The sequence below is a fragment of the Lotus japonicus genome, chromosome 3 (assembly GCF_012489685.1).
Source record: "Lotus japonicus ecotype B-129 chromosome 3, LjGifu_v1.2".
NCBI lineage: Eukaryota > Viridiplantae > Streptophyta > Magnoliopsida > Fabales > Fabaceae > Lotus > Lotus japonicus.
Window position 1 is genome coordinate 77,644,633 of NC_080043.1, and position 16,426 is coordinate 77,661,058.

General features: G+C 32.8%; 2 protein-coding genes and 1 long non-coding RNA gene across 6 annotated transcripts; 1 reads left to right on the top strand and 2 right to left on the bottom strand.

Moving 5' to 3' along the window:
* The first annotated feature begins 2,167 nt into the window (after window positions 1-2,167).
* On the top strand, window positions 2,168-8,479 carry LOC130746103 (serine/threonine-protein kinase BSK3-like). Of its 3 annotated transcripts, none has more exons than XM_057598622.1 (11): window positions 2,168-2,595; window positions 3,313-3,528; window positions 3,617-3,837; window positions 3,970-4,105; window positions 5,042-5,175; window positions 5,244-5,349; window positions 5,521-5,606; window positions 6,460-6,648; window positions 6,945-7,097; window positions 7,210-7,323; window positions 7,817-8,479. In XM_057598622.1, exons 2-11 carry the CDS (start codon window positions 3,447-3,449, stop codon window positions 8,069-8,071), a joined length of 1,476 nt encoding a protein of 491 aa, XP_057454605.1. In that variant the 5' UTR covers window positions 2,168-2,595; window positions 3,313-3,446; the 3' UTR covers window positions 8,072-8,479. The 3 variants fall into 3 exon arrangements, with proteins under 3 accessions (XP_057454605.1, XP_057454607.1, XP_057454606.1); XM_057598624.1 differs by having other exon boundaries at window positions 2,168-2,577; XM_057598623.1 differs by having other exon boundaries at window positions 2,168-2,538.
* A 648-nt stretch (window positions 8,480-9,127) lies between these two features.
* Window positions 9,128-11,418, bottom strand: LOC130746104 (uncharacterized). Its single transcript, XM_057598625.1, has 2 exons — window positions 11,160-11,418; window positions 9,128-9,670 (listed from the first exon to the last, which is right to left on the bottom strand). Exons 1-2 carry the CDS (start codon window positions 11,280-11,282, stop codon window positions 9,554-9,556), a joined length of 240 nt encoding a protein of 79 aa, XP_057454608.1. The 5' UTR covers window positions 11,283-11,418; the 3' UTR covers window positions 9,128-9,553.
* Window positions 11,419-12,677: 1,259 nt separating this feature from the next.
* LOC130746105 (uncharacterized) lies at window positions 12,678-14,924 on the bottom strand. Of its 2 annotated transcripts, none has more exons than XR_009022008.1 (3): window positions 14,622-14,922; window positions 14,347-14,433; window positions 12,678-13,124 (listed from the first exon to the last, which is right to left on the bottom strand). It is a non-coding gene; the product is annotated as an uncharacterized LOC130746105 (long non-coding RNA). The 2 variants fall into 2 exon arrangements; XR_009022009.1 differs by lacking the exon at window positions 12,678-13,124 and adding an exon at window positions 14,140-14,207 and having other exon boundaries at window positions 14,622-14,924.
* Window positions 14,925-16,426: the final 1,502 nt, after the last annotated feature.

Here is a 16,426-nt window from a genome sequence, read left to right on the forward strand (position 1 = left end):
TTTATATCATAATCATATTAATTAAACATAGAATTATATTTGTGTTTATTTATCATCTATATAAAAAAAATAATCCATATATTAAAAATAAATTTTAATATATTCAGAATTATACTTCGTGCATTGCACGAGTTCCTGACCTTACGAACAAAATGAAAGACCCGCAATTCTTTCAAGATAGAGCAAAATTGACCCCTACACTAGAGACTGTTGAAATGATAAACACTTACATGCTTGGCATGATAGCTGCACCAGAACATGAATATCTGAGCTTCGACTCTACCTTGCGATCTGATGAGAATTCTAAAATCCGAGATGATGGGTTAACACATAATTTTTGAACGACATTAAAAGTTCAGGAATTCCAAACCACAAATTATTATTGAAAGTTGGTACTTAACTCATGCTTTTGAGAAATATAGACCAAGCAGTAGGTTTATGCAATGAAACCAGGTTAATTGTGGATGAACTTGGTGAACGTGTTATTGGTGCAACTGTTATCATAGGAACAAATGCTAATGAAAAAATGCACATTTTAATAATGGGCTTGGTTCCTTCTGATTCCAAATTTGCAATTAAATTCAGAAGAAGACAATTTCAAATTGCAGTATGCTTTGCGATGACCATAAACAAAGGTCAAGGACAAACATTATCTCAGGTTAGGCTCTTCCTTTCGAGCTCTGTCTTCACTCATGGTCAGTTATATGTAGCTCTCTTAAGAGTACACTCAAGAAATGGTCTTAAACTTTGTATACTCGATGAGTCGAGCAAACAACAGACCACCACTTTAAATATAGTGTTTAAGGGAGTTTTTAGAAATGTTTGACGTATACAACACAATTTCATTTATTCATTCTACTTTTTCTTCATATATTATTAAACGGTTGATTTATACACGATTGACTTATTTATAATTAAAAAATTACATATATAAAAAACTAATTTATTTATTAAAAAAATTCAGCATAAAATTCAGTGCAACGCACGGCTTATCGCACTAGTAATCTTATATGAGAGATACGTTCTTACAATTTTTTGAGTGAACGAAAATTTCTTTACTTTCAAAAAAATAAACTTACGTCTAACACTTCCACTCTTTTACAATTTTACTACTGGTTGCACAAGTTAACAGGGACAGGTCTTTTTTAGAGGGGAGGGGAGAATTGCTCCCCACAACAATTTCATAAATATTGCTATTATTATAGAAATAGTATATTAACTTTGTCAAGATGCAGTGATCTTGCCTTTTTCTTAATCTCATGAGAAATTTTGATATATTCACACTCCACATTTTTTCATCTACATTTTCTTCTATTTCTGTGTTTTTTTAGGTGCTTTATAAGTATTCTCTACGACCCCACCAGAGGTAATTTTGTTTAAATTGAAAACATTCACTTTAAGGGAGCTAACTCTTCCAATGCAAGAGTTTTTTTAATCCATAAAACTCGAATATGAGATCTTACTTAAGAATTCAGGCATGCGCCACTTAAACCAATAATAGGCTAGTTCTTCTATTTCTCTAATTATTTTCCCATTATATCACACACAACATCTCTTATTTATTTCGCTTTTATTCATATCTCTATATTGGGTGCTAGTGTATTTGGTGTGAACCAACAGTTTTCCATCATGTGAATATGTTTTGTTGGTCAACGTAGCATGGACACATCAAGTGGTTGCCATGGCCGATAGCAAGTATTTGACCACATAAGCCAAACCATACCATATAACTTCTCTTTAAATCCTCCAAATTATTTGGCGGTGGAAAATGTGTTGAAAATATTAAAAATCTGAAAATGAAACATCACAAAATGGGAAATCCAACAAGGTATACCACATTTAAATTGCCAACCTCTTTAAGTATCTAATTTAGAGTTTGATCTATTAGTGTGTATATGGATAATGATTTGTTAGAGACGAGAAACTACTTATTTAATGTGAACTTTTAAATCTCAAAAAGATTAGTCTTATTAGTGTCTGATTGTGAAAAACATTAAAATCCACAAACTATGTGTTGTAATCCAACAAATTAAGGATAAAAAAGTGTTGAAATAGCATGCAGATTACAGATCTTGGAATATATACTCATGACATGCACTCATGACATGTCGGTAATAATTGATTTATTATTTAATTAAAAAGAAAAAAGAAAATGTTAGAAAAAACCAAAGCTTTGCTTGCTTCATCATTCATCACCACCATCTTCTTCATATTCTTCTGCTTCTCACACAGATCTTCACTTCACCTTTCAGTTTCTCAACCAACACCTTCTTTTCCTCTTTCTTCATACATTCTCTTCATAAAAATCTTTTCTTTTTCCCCAAAATTTTCTGGGTTTTAGTGTTTTACTTGTTGATCTGTTGGAACTACTGAGAGGGGTGGTTTTGGAAAATCTGGTTTGTGGGTTTTGCTTGGATCGAGAAAAAGACTCGAACTTTGCAGATTGTAAACGAGGTTGTGGCGAAAATGTGGATCTTGTAAAAGCTGTTGATTTGATCGAGAGAGAGAAAAGAAAAAACATTTTTTTTTCAGCTCCAGGTGGTTCTGCTTTTTCCTCTATCAGTGTAGAAGGTTAAGGTTAGAAGTTGTTTAAAGGTGAACTAGCTTTTTGACTTGGTTGGAAAAGTTGCTGCATTACTCAGTTTGAAAAAAAATGGACTTGAGAGTTGCATTTCCATGGTTGTTAAAGTAACTGAGTTGACTAGCAAAGAAAGCTTAAAAAAAGAAGATAGATAGATAGATAGATAGATGCTAAGTTGGTAGTAGTAGGTAGGCTAGCATATGAAGTTAAATCTTCAGGATATGTGTGTTTGTGTTTTAGTTTTATGCATTTGGATTTTTGAGGAATGTAGTTACATGTTGAAGTCTGATTTTTATTAGCTTTAAATGCCAAGATGCTAGTTGTTAGGTTGTCATCAGTGAAGAGCATTTAAATGTAACATGAGATCACCAACCTAAAAAGTTCTTATTCCCCCTTTCTATTTAAATGATGTACTTTTAGATTTGTTGTGTTTTCTTGATTGTGAACTTTTCCCAGCTACTTATTCCTTACATAAGATCCCTGATGCTAGTGATTTGACTGATATCTGAAAATTAAGTGCAGAGTCTATTGATTATTCTGTTTTAATTGCTTGGTGGTTGATACATATTTTGTTTTTATGATTAAAAATTATAATTGTTGGCATACCATTTTACCTTCAATTAGACAAATCCTTAGAAGTGATTCACCGGAGTTCTGACTCCAAGATATTACTGATACATTTGCTAGCGTAACCAGTCGCTAAATCTAAACATGAATGCATCTTGTGACAGTGCATAAGGTTGATAAAGTCTTCCTGGAGCTGAGTGGACTGGATTCAATCTTCAGATATATTCAGAAAAGGCACAAACATCATTGAAAGTGGAAGACGTTTTCGTTACTTCAAGTTCTCTTTTAGCTTATCATAATGGGGATTCAGTGCTCCAGACTTGTCCCATGTTGTGTGAATTCACAAGTCAAGGCATCTGCTCTTGAAACTCCAGATGCTGGTGAGTAAAGTCATACTCTGGTACCTTATATTGTTCAGGCTAATGATAAGGAATTTAGTTAGATGCTTATTTTGATTGGTTGTTCCAGAAAATGAGGATAGAAGTGAGGCCAGTAACTGGCCTACATTCCGTGAATTTACACTTGAGCAACTTAAGAATGCAACATCTGGTTTTGCTGTCGAGAATATTGTATCTGAACATGGAGAAAAGGCTCCAAATGTTGTTTATAGAGGGAAGCTGGAGAGTCAAATGAGGATTGCTGTTAAGCGATTTAATAGAAATGCTTGGCCTGATTCTCGGCAGTTTTTGGTAAGTTAATGACCTTGGGTTGCACAAACAAATGTTACTTATATACTACCTCCATTATGATATTTTTTGTTTAAGATTACACACAGTTTAAAAGCTCCTTTGTTGATATATACCTTTATTTCATAACTGCAGGAGGAAGCAAGATCAGTTGGTCAGCTTCGTAACCAAAGATTGGTGAATTTGCTTGGTTGTTGTTGTGAAGGAGAGGAGAGGTTGCTTGTGGCAGAGTATATGCCTAATGAAACACTTGCAAAACATCTTTTCCATTGTAAGCGCTCCTTTCACGAACAATTTTTATCCTTTTATCATTGACATGTTATCAGCATGTCTTAAATTTATGGTTTACAATTTTATTGTTATTTTCTGTGATCTGGATGTATACTAAGCCTTGTTGGGACAAGATAAGTGATTAGTACCTAAGCTACCAAATTGCTAACCTTTTTCCTTTCAGAAGTTTCCTGACATTATCTTAAATTCTCAATTGTTTGTTGGTTTTTATATGGGCTTGACAAATCTCAAATGACAACAGAAAGGGTGATAGTACAGTATATTATGATTATTAGGATTTATCACATGACTTATCTATGATGTAGTAGTTCCAATTTTTCCCTTTTATATGTTGAAATTGATCTTATAGATAAGATTATACTTTTTAAGTTTTAACTAGTGTGCAGGTTTTCTTTTCTGTCTAAAAGAAGGAATAAACAAAAAATAAAGTATCACATTTATGCCTTAGAGTGTGTTTGCTTTTAGACTTTGGAGGACACTTGATTTTATTTATAATATTCAGTTGAGCGAAACTTATTTTGATAACTTTACAAACAACGTTTTGTGAAGCATCAAATTACTAAGTTGTGACCATGTAAAATGAATTCCAATCCCGACAAGGATTTCTATGTAAACCTGATGTATCGGTAAGTCTGAAAATTGATGTTAGAAGTCAGAAGCAATATCCCTTTGTAACTGATTTTGGACCCTAAAACCTGTCTTCACACTGTTACCCAAAGACATATTCCATGTCCTTCAAAAGTTCATGTTGAAAAGTTCATGTAGACATGTACATATGTTTTACATTTCATAATGTTTGCGCTCTGTCATATCCAATGTCATGTGTCCTATGCTTTGTGCTGTTAATGTGGTGCTCAATGGGTCTGATCCTGGAGTTTATGTAGTGTGAAATAACCTAGTCATGTGTCTAAATCAGGGGAAACACAACCTATGAAATGGGCAATGCGACTAAGGGTCGTCCTACATCTTGCACAAGCTCTAGAGTACTGCACAAGCAAAGGGCGTGCTCTCTATCATGACCTTAATGCATATAGAGTTCTTTTTGATGAGGTAAGTTTTTGCGTCTCCCCTTCTTGTACTCGTCTAAATAAATATCAAATAATGTTAGAATTTTGCAGGATGGTAATCCTAGGCTTTCAAGTTTTGGCCTTATGAAAAATAGCAGGGATGGGAAAAGTTATAGCACAAATTTGGCATTTACCCCTCCAGAGTATCTCAGAACTGGTATGCCATTTAATTGTTCTAGCTGTTAGTTTCGTACTGGTTGCTTATGTTTTGCACTATTTAACATTCTATTGAAGTATTTTTTTTTGCATTTTAGAGTTCACGATCATTTATACTTTATAGGAGTTGGGAAAGAGACAATATTTCTTATATATCTTCTTTATTCTGTAGGGAGAGTAACACCAGAAAGTGTAATATATAGCTTTGGCACTCTTTTGCTTGACCTTCTTAGTGGGAAGCATATCCCCCCAAGTCATGTAAGTCATTCTTATCAAACTGTAAAGAGTAATGATTGCAGGTTAACTGGGTCAACCTGACTAACAGGTTGGTTTGGGTCCTAAATCCAAATAAATCCACTTGGTTCGGTTGGTAGATTCGATTCGTCAACATGTCTGTAAAATAACTTATTGTTTTCTCCTCATGAAATAAATGTGTTTGTCACATACCAACTATCCTAAAAGCTTAAGTTGTTGGGTTAAGACACTTCAATGGTGTTTATACTTTATATTATATTTTGAACACGCTCTCTCACACAAGAGCTCTTTGGGCTTGAAGCGTGGACATCTTGCATAGGCCCACCTAGTACTGAAATTCAACTTTTTTTATTAGAAGAATGAGGGCGATAAACACTTGGCCATAGAGGTTCCGATATCACATCATCGTCACAAGCTAACTATCCAAAAGCTTAAGTTGTTGGGTGAAGACTCGTGAAAGATTTTATATTATACTTCTAAGTTCTAATAGTGTCAACGACCAAAATTTCCAAAAGTTTAAATTATTAAGTAGAGAAAGGTAGGGAGGAAAAGAAAATGAATCGGGAGTGAAGAACATGGGAGGTAATCAATACGTTTCATTCTTGTTTGGACTTTGGATGCTAAAATCCTCAGAAAGTCTATATTTGGAAACTTCAAAATTTTCATAAAAATCAATATGTGAGGAGGCTTTGGGGGTAACATGATCATCCCCAACCTCCTCCCCTCATTTGAAACCTCCTAAACAGTAGTAATCCGGTATCCGAAAACAGTGTTCATAGATAGCTGGCTGTATTTATAAATTATATTGCAATATGTATGTAAACTTGCGTATCTAATTATGAGAAACTTGTCACAGGCCCTAGATTTGATTAGGGACCGAAATCTTCAGATGCTGACAGATTCTTGTTTGGAAGGACAATTTTCTGATGATGATGGAACTGAGCTGGTACGCTTGGCATCTCGATGTTTGCAGTATGAACCTAGAGAACGGCCTAATTCCAAATCATTGGTGGCTGCATTGGCTCCTCTTCAGAAGGAAACAGAGGTTGGTTTATTATGATTTTGTTATAAAATAATAAGGCATCACTTTCAAATAGTAAAGCTAAAAAATCCTGTTTGGAATCTTGACTGCTTAGGCTCCTCTTTTAGAGTTAAGGCAAGGGCAAAATGTGATGGGTATCTTCTATTAGGTATTTTGAATGTTTCCTATAAAAACTTTTGTATCTTCCCACAAATGCTTGAAATACATGATAACAACATAGTGTGGTTAATCAATTTTGGAAGTTCAACTCCTGAGTATATTTGTTTTACCACAATTTATTGATCCTTATATATTTCTAGGTTCCTTCACATGTATTGATGGGCATCCCACATAGTGCCACTTTTGCTGCATTATCTCCACTTGGTGAAGCATGCTCAAGAAAGGACTTGACTGCCATACATGAAGTTCTGGAAAATACTGGCTATAAAGATGATGAAGGAGTAGCTAATGAGGTTCTCTATCTAAATTAAGTTTTTACGAACAGCCGCATAAATAATCATATCATTTAATTTTAAATGCTAACATGTGTTTTATGCATTTCTCTTCTTTTGTCGGATACTGCAGTTATCATTCCAGATGTGGACTGATCAAATGCAGGACACATTAAATTGTAAGAAAAGGGGGGATGCTGCTTTCCGACAGAAAGATTTCAGACAAGCTATTGAGTGCTACACACAGGTGGGAGTTCTTGTGTTAATAAGTTGGACTAATCTATATTTGGCGTGCCATTTTTTGTTCTCTAACACGCTGACTGTTAAATGCAAATCCACGTCACAAAATATATCTGTTGTCAATATCTATAAAAAAACAAAATAAAGTTGGCAGTGAGCCAGTGTCAGTTATTTATGAGGTTTTCATATTTATGAATAGCGATTTAGAGTTCTTACTAGAAGAAATCCTCATCAATATTTTGCGTTGTTAATGGAGTACTAATCAGGAATAAAGTAGTTTGGTGTACTGCCCCCTATTTATAGTATGTTTGGATCAGCTTCTCTTTTAAATCAATTCTGACACCTAGACGCTACTCACAGAAGTGTCTCCTAGAATTGATTTTAGCTTCAGGATCAATTGTAGAAAGATTTCTAAACGTTCACTTAGCTGTTCCGTTTGACCTTTACTTTGCTTTCTAATGTAATTCTAGTTAATCAGAGTTAATTGTTTTTCTTTGCAGTTCATTGATGTTGGAACAATGGTTTCTCCAACAGTCTACGCACGACGCAGTTTGTGTTATCTCATAAGTGACATGCCTCAGGAAGCGCTGAACGACGCAATGCAAGCACAAGTCGTTTCCCCGGTATGGCACATTGCATCTTATCTTCAATCGGTTGCCCTTGCAGCAGTTGGGATGGAGAATGAAGCTCATGTAGCACTTAAAGAAGGCACTACACTGGAAACGAGGCGTAACTCAACTGCTAAAAGAAAGTGAAGACTTTGTACAGAGAGAGACAATTTCTTCCTGATTGTGTTCTGCTTGATGACTACACCCACAAAATTGATTATAAGTTTCACTTTTGCATGTGTTTGAAGACTTCCTCTAGAAACAGTGGTTGGATGAGTGTTGGTAACACCCCCTCCCCCTTTTTTATTGGGTCGGCTAGGATGTTTATTTAGTTCCATGATTTGATTGATTGAGCATGAATCCAAAATTTAGCAAAATTTTCCTTTGTCTTTTCATTTATTAAAGGTTGAATGTGAAGAGTGAAAAGCTGTGTACTTTGTGTTGGAATGCCAAGCAAGAGTTGCTTTCTCTCAGCGGGTTTTGGACTCTAGATTTGTGTTCATTTTCCTATATGTTGTGAACTATTATATATAACATGGTTGAAATTCTGTTGAACTCAACGCCGTTCCACATTTGAGTTAACATGGTAAAATCAAATTTCTCTATTGGTTAAGACGTGTGTTCTGTTTTGTTTGCGTGGAACCAAATGGGCAAATAATTGTATGCACGTTTCTTCACGTTAAGGAACAAGCGCCGAGTCATATGGTAGAACTTGCCCATCCTCCCACTGGACTGTTATAAGTAATGGATGCTGCCATTTTTAACAAGCACGTCCAAGGCCTAAAATGATTAAGGTTATTTTCACACTTCAGTTCAAAAATGTTGTTCCTTAGCTGAACCATGATGAATCAAATTAAGTTAACCAGATTTTAAGCTTGCATTTTGCCTGATTTATGAAATTTGTTTTGAGATTTGTAGTTGACATGACTTCTGAAGGGATGATTGCCTTACATTTTCAATTAGATGTTTTATTCTATATCAGTAAATGTGATATATGCAACAGTCGAGTAACTTATTTAGACTTGCACTCAGCTCAAAGTATGCATATCCTATCCTGCAGTTGCACACTCCATGATGAATCATTGATAGAACTGGAATAAGATATTAAAAGAAAAATGATTATTAACTAAGAAAATCGATATCATACCACAGGGGTAATGGAGAGACCCGGTTCTCCTCTAAAATCATCTGCAAAACTAAAGGTCACTCTTACATTTTCTCCTTATTATTCATAAACAGATGCCAATAAATATTTACAGCTTTTTGAACCTTGGAATTGAGTGATTCAACTGCTTATTTGATGGCCAAATTACCTTCCCAATTGCTATTTTATAACTCAAATCCACATAAAAAAAAACAAAATGAAAGAGAAACAGCACATGCAGATTCATAATTTTGAGAGAAAAAGAGGGAGGCGGGGGATGAGCGACCCAACAGAATACATTATATGATGCTATTGTCAAATTGATGGCATTGTAGTACTGACAACTCAAGATAATTAATACTGTTTCGAGATCCTCAGCCTCTAGTCGTTGAACATTTCCATGAGACCAGAGACATCCACAAGTTCACACAGCCGAAAGAGAACCTTGACTCAGCATAATATTCCTGTACAAGATGACCATAAATTTATGGATGATCCTTGTTGCTGTCCAATTTCCCTATCTGTTTCTTTTGAGATTCTGTTTTTGATCCAAAAATATAGTCTTTCACAGTGCTCTCTACTGAAAGTAATTGCTTCTTAATCTGCCATTAAGAAAATAGACCATAAGACATAAGAAAAAAATCCCAGCATAGAATGAAAATAAGAAACTAATGTAAACTAATAATGAATTGTCTGATGGTGTAAGTAACAGCAAATGAACAGCAGAAGACAGCTCATTTTGAACGACTTAAAATTTAACTTGGTTTTTGCATTCTTCTTGTCATGTTTAGGAATCAGAACCCATTCCTGGATCCTGTCTCAAATCTTTACCATATAACAATTTTAGAAATAGCAATCAGCATGTTTGTAAAATAAATTATAAAAAAAACAGCAAAGTTGAGCGGCTTTCAAAGGGTCAATGTTTCAAACCATGCATTCATGCAATACTATCCGTTTTCTTTGATAATAGAGCATCCAACACAGGGTTAATAGAAATAGAGTACAAGCCTCAATAGAGGTTTGCTACATAATTTTAATTGCGGCAGACAAGGGAAGCTCCAGATAGCATAGAAGCCATAAACACTGTTAAATTGGTCTCTGCTTGGACTCATAAGGCCAATCATTCAGACACTCTTGAGACTAAAGCACTAGCTGCAAAGTTTGCACTGTCCCAGCCATCCAACAAGGTAAATACTTCATTGATCAGAAGGTGGCTCAACTGACTAAATTAGGATTCTGAATACTACCAGCAGAGAGGTTATATATTGAAAATAACTACTTGTGAAGGGCACTTACTCCAATTGCATGGCCACAGATTAAATAAGGGTTGAGTATGTTTTGTCTCTGTAAAACTTTTCATATTTGATTTTATTCCCTATTAAAATTTATTTGTTACTAGTCCTTATAAAATACAAAAGTCAAACTTGACTTTTCTAGCGATTTTGATCCCTCGAGAACGACTAAAACCACATGACTTTTCGAGTTTCTAAAAACCGAATAAAATTTTAATAGAGACTAAATCAAAATGTGTCAATTTTATCGGATGAAGAACATATTTAACTGATTTACTCAAGAAACTCCCCTTTGTGCATATCATAGTTCACATGTTAGCAAGACACGAATTCAAGACCAGAAGACCTAGTTTAGTTTTAGAATTCGGGTTAGGCGTAACTCTGTCCCAAAAGCTAGCTCAGAGGCGAGAGTTGCTCTGCCCTTTATAAACACTTATTTGGCCATATCTCTAGTCAATGTCCGACTTCACAACATTGATCCATTTCTCTATATCTAATTTTCAAAAGGCAAATTAATGCAAATGCAGTCATATCATAATTGAGAAAAAGATTATATGTTGTTTTGTCCATTTATCCATTAACATTTAAAATGAAAAAATAGTCAGTGCCTGAAGGCATGATGAACTAAATGAATCAGATAATTCTTGATTGAATCCATCCATAACTAATAATGATGAAAAGAAAATTCAATTGCAAATTATGAAACCAGGTAGAGAAAACCCAGTTCGAATTTAAAAACGAATCAGATAAAAATTGATGATATGGGTGAAGAGAAGAGAGAAAAGGAAGAGTTGCTTACAGGGTCGAGAGCATTGGGTTGGGAACCATAGTCAGCGGTTAAGAGGAAATAGGAAGCAGTAACAGTTACCGCAATGGTTATCCTTCTCACTAGCTTCTCAGATTTTGGACTCATCAAACTCATGATGGAAAATGGAAACACGATCTTCAATTCAACCTCGGCGTAGATACGAGGTAACAACTAACAAATCAATCACGATTGAGGTTGGTGTCTGGAAAAACAATTTTATTTGGGGGGTTTTTATTTGTAAATAGACATTTTTAGTAATATTTTTGTAAATTATTTACGAGATTGTAGACTTGTAGTCGACAGAGAAAGAAAAATATCTGTTTTATTTGCAGATTTTTTTATTATTATTTTCGGTTAGGGTTGTCTTCTAAGCCTAAAGTCCCAATAAATCACAATCGACCTAAATGACTTGTTTTTAAGCATGTGTAATCAATATCAATATCAATATCAATCAATATCAATATCAATATCAATATCAATATCAATCAATATATATTAGAAAAGAAGAACTTCCATAGTGATGTGTCAGCACCAGATTAATTCTTAGTGACGTGTCAGCACCAGATTAATTCTCATAAAAATTATTCCACGTGTCAATTTGTTAGAAGATATAATTTTCAATTGATATATGTTTTAATTTTATTTTATATATTCTAACCTAATTAATTGATATTATTTTAGAAGATATAAGTTTCAATTGATATATGTTTTAACTAGAAGTTTTGCCCGTGCGTTGCACGGCGAAATCATAATAAATAATTTATGGCTTTAAAAAATTAAGATTTATTTCACTGAAGCAAATATTTAAGGTTTAAAACTGAGAACTCAATCTTAAAGAGATCAAAATATGAGGCAAATAATTACTTAAATAAAAACTTAGATTTACGCAATTAAAGAAAATATTTGAAGTTTAACACTGATAAACTCAATCATAATCTTAAAAAACCAAAATAAATCAACATAAACATGTCCAATAGATCAATTCTATGAGTGTGGAAACAACTATTATATATCTTCTAAGAATAAAAATCTCGAATGTAAGATGTTCATTAATTACAAACAGTTAGTTATTTTCCACTTGTGTGCTAGCACAACTTTATGTAGATTGCCCTCAATCAAATCAACCATTTACAAAAATATCGTTTTTAAAATACTACTTTTAACGAACCTATTATAATATTAATCTATAGATGAGATTACATTTAGTATTTCTTAATTTATTTATTATCATTGATTTAAATTAATTTGTTTTGAATAACATTTCAAACATTATCTTATTTAGAAAATAGTAATTTATTATTATTGTTATAATAAGCATTCCTTCCTCAAACAAATGTCCAGAAACTTAATAAATTAAACATGTACGTTAAACTGAAAAAATAAGTCTTGGGCAATTGAATCATTTGAAAAAGAAGTCTTGTACCATTGATTTTACAAATGGGGATCAATAGCATTAAATGGATAAACGACTATATGTTGAAAACTGAAAACTTAATTATAAATCGAATAGCCATGATAACAAAATTATTATTGGATAGTAATCCGCACATACACATTAACCCTATACCTCCAACTGAAAAATACATATATTTCATAAGCTCTAATGCTAAAAAATGCCTAAAGAAAAGAGCACCTTCTATGCAATTACCGAATCTTTGGTTTTTAACAATCTACTTCTTCCTTTGACACCATATCTTTCCTTAACACATCAAAATTTATTTTAACACTGTAACTCCCAGCATAGAGATTAAAGCTCATCCCTGAAAGCAAGAGATGTTTGAAAAATTGATCCGTCCAAATCAGTAACCACAGCAAGTACACAACCTAAAAGAAGACAAATAATGAATACAAATTCAAATAACTGGTTTAACATGTCCAGTTTATGTTATACAACTAACACAGGCAAATAGCCCCCAATTTCCATCACTTAATCTACCATAGTCTGTTATTTAACACCTGAAGAAAACAATATTTAATAGAAAAATATTAGTATCAGTCAAAGAATAAAAACAAAGAGTAAAAGTAACACTGACATAGAGAAAAAAACATAATGCCTATTCCTGGTAAACAATCTCTGTCATACAAAAAATAAGAACCATAGCACTATAAAACCTCGTGCACCGAGAACTCCTTCAATTTACAATTAGCTTTTAGCTTCAACTAAAATATACTGATTTACAGAAAAGAACCACATTCATAGGATAAACCACTTAAACCTCAACTAAACTAAACAGATCTTTAGAAAAAATTCTCATTAATAGAAAATACAGCTGATACATTATGATAGAGTTTCTATTTTTTGATCATCCCAAACTTCCTACTCATTGATTACTTATTGCAACATTATAAACTGAGTTAAAAAATAATAAGTGACAAAAATAAGGCCTCTCTCAGGCTTCATGGTTGAACTCATATTTAAACAGTCACCAATCTAAAATTATAATCATGTTATATCTAAAGCTAACAAAAAACAGACACCAATCAATCTCCACTACATGAACATGACTTTTGCTTGTGCTATTGAAATGCTCTATAAAATATTTCCTATTTTTCAGATTCCCTAGCCTATTTTAATAACCACTTCTTCAATACTTGGAGGATGAGTGCCCTTAGAATCAGCTCTTATAGTTTTATCATTCAAAATTTCCAATCACTAAACCAAAGAAAATGATTGGAAAAGTAAGGTCAATGATGCATTTACTGCAATCTATAACCTATCAGGTGTGATTTAGGTTTGGACATGTATCATAAATCATCACAATTATCATTATTATGTAGTCACATCAATTCTCTTCAAAAAGCAAACATATCAAACATGCATATCCATGAAAAAAAAAGAATATTAATTCCAGTAGCAATTATACCTCTAATTTTTCTTTACCTATCTTTTTCATTGGGATGCCGGTGAAATAACTGTTAACATACTTTAATCCTTAGAAAAATACTTAATGGACCAAAATATGATGTGCTAGATGTGCTAGGCTCCCATTACAGGATAATTCTTGCATAGTGTGTGACTCTGTACGATAGAATTTTCATCTGAATGAAGCAATTATGCAATATGTTAGGCTGCAAATTTCAGGTGGTAAAATGCTTCACTTGATAAAAAAAACGACCAAAATTCAGTCAAAAAAATTGAAAGAAACATGAGAGTGAGAAAGGAAACGAAGACATCAACCTGCTGGATGGAACACATGCGCTGGGATAAAAATCTGTAGCTAGCTCAAAGAATGCTTCATGTGAAAACATTATCAGCAAATTTGATCTGCAAAAATAAATTTTTAAATGTAGTTCATAAGACCAACATAGTTCAATTCAAATTCCAATATTGTACAAAAGACAGATACAATAAATTAAAGAAGCTATTGATAGCCATGGCAGAAAGGAGGCAATGTGGAAGGCAAGGAGGATACGGAAATAACGAAGCAAGAGTTGATACAGCAAGCTACATACCTAATGGACCTTAAATAGGAGAAAAGAGACGGGTAATGGCTCCATCTCTAAATTGAATTCAGGAGTCATCTCCATTAATGATGGTTGATGGTCCCAATAACCCATCTCTGGTAGAGAGTGCGAGAGTTATGGCTGAAAGCAATTGAAAGGGGAAAAAGTAGGGTTACTTTGGGCGGCTGCACATAGAAAGAATGGGAAAACCCAAGTTTTTTCCGGCTCCATTAAATGGCATTTGACCACACGCTTATCAAACATAGTGGAAGGAGAAAAAGTAGGATATGAAACAGCATAGAAAAACAGATAAAGGAGAACACCAAAAAAGATAATTAATATTTGGCTGAGAAGTTGTTACTTTTAATTTAAATTAAAAGTTGAAAATTCAAAAGGAGTAATTAAAGTGCTTTTCGGTTAGAGCACATGGGGTGGGGTTCAATGTGTGCCGCTTAGATAGAAGGGAGATGAATGAAAATTAATAATTTGCATTAATGGTTATTCATATTATGGCATTAATTAGCATTTGACAGTGGGAGAGAGAATTGGTAGTTAATAGTGGAAGAGGAATTAAAAAATAGGGGGAAAATCCTGGTGAGGACACGTGTGCAGAATTAACAATGGAGAACTGTGGAATGGACACGTGGAATTCCACTATGCTGAGATTGAATGAGAGAAGAGAATGCACCAGAGTGCGACACATCAGTATTGGGTTCTTATAACCCTTGCTCTTTTAATAGTATTATTGATTTTATATATTCTAAAATAATTGATTGATATTATTTTAAAAGATAAGATTTGGTCTTTTAATTTATTTTAAATTTATTTTTAGAATATATTGATTAATTTTTATAGAATTTTCGAATTTTTATTAATTCGGGATTTTATGAGTTTTTATTGTGATTTGCTAGATTTTATTAGTTTTTATCTATCTTTATTTAATACCTTTTTTAATATTAGATTTGATTTGGATTTAGGTTGTTTATTTCTTAAATTTATTTTAATTTATCTTTTTATTTATTTTATTTTTAATCCATGAAATACTTTATTTTATTTTAGATTTACTTTTAGAGTATATTAATTAAATTTTCTTAAATTTTCGGATTTTTAATTAATTCAGGATTTTATGAGTTTTTATTGTGATTTGCTAGACTTGGTAGTTTTTATCTATCTTTATTTAGTACCTTTTTAAATTTTAGATTTGATTAGGATTTAAGTTGTTTATTTCTTAATTTTATCTTATTATTTATTTAATTTTACTTCTAGGAAATATTTTATTTTATTTTACATTTATTTATAGAGTATAATAATTAATTTTTATTGAATTTTTGGATTTTTAATTAATGCAGGATTTTATGAGTTTTTATTGTGATTTGCTAGATTTTGATAGTTTTTATCTATCCTTATTTATTATTTATTTAATTTTAATTTCATGAAATATTTAATTTTATTTTTGAGTTACTTTTAGAATATAAATGAATTTGTATGGTATTTTTATTGAATTTTCTTATTTTTATTTAATTCAGGATTTTATGAGTTTTTTTATTGTGATTTGCTAGATTTTGGTAGTTTTTATCTATCTTTATTTAGTACCTTTTAAAGTTTAGATTTGATTATGATTTAGGTTGTTTATTTCTTGATTTTATCTTAATTTATCTTATTATTTATTTAATGTTAATTCTAAGAAAAGGGAGTTGATTTGGTGCTGAGGGTCCACAAAGCTACCATGGACACGCAGAGATTTGATAGCTGCTATTTCTACCTCTGCCACATGTCGCGATCAGGACAGAGGTATGCCGTAAGATGATGTTACG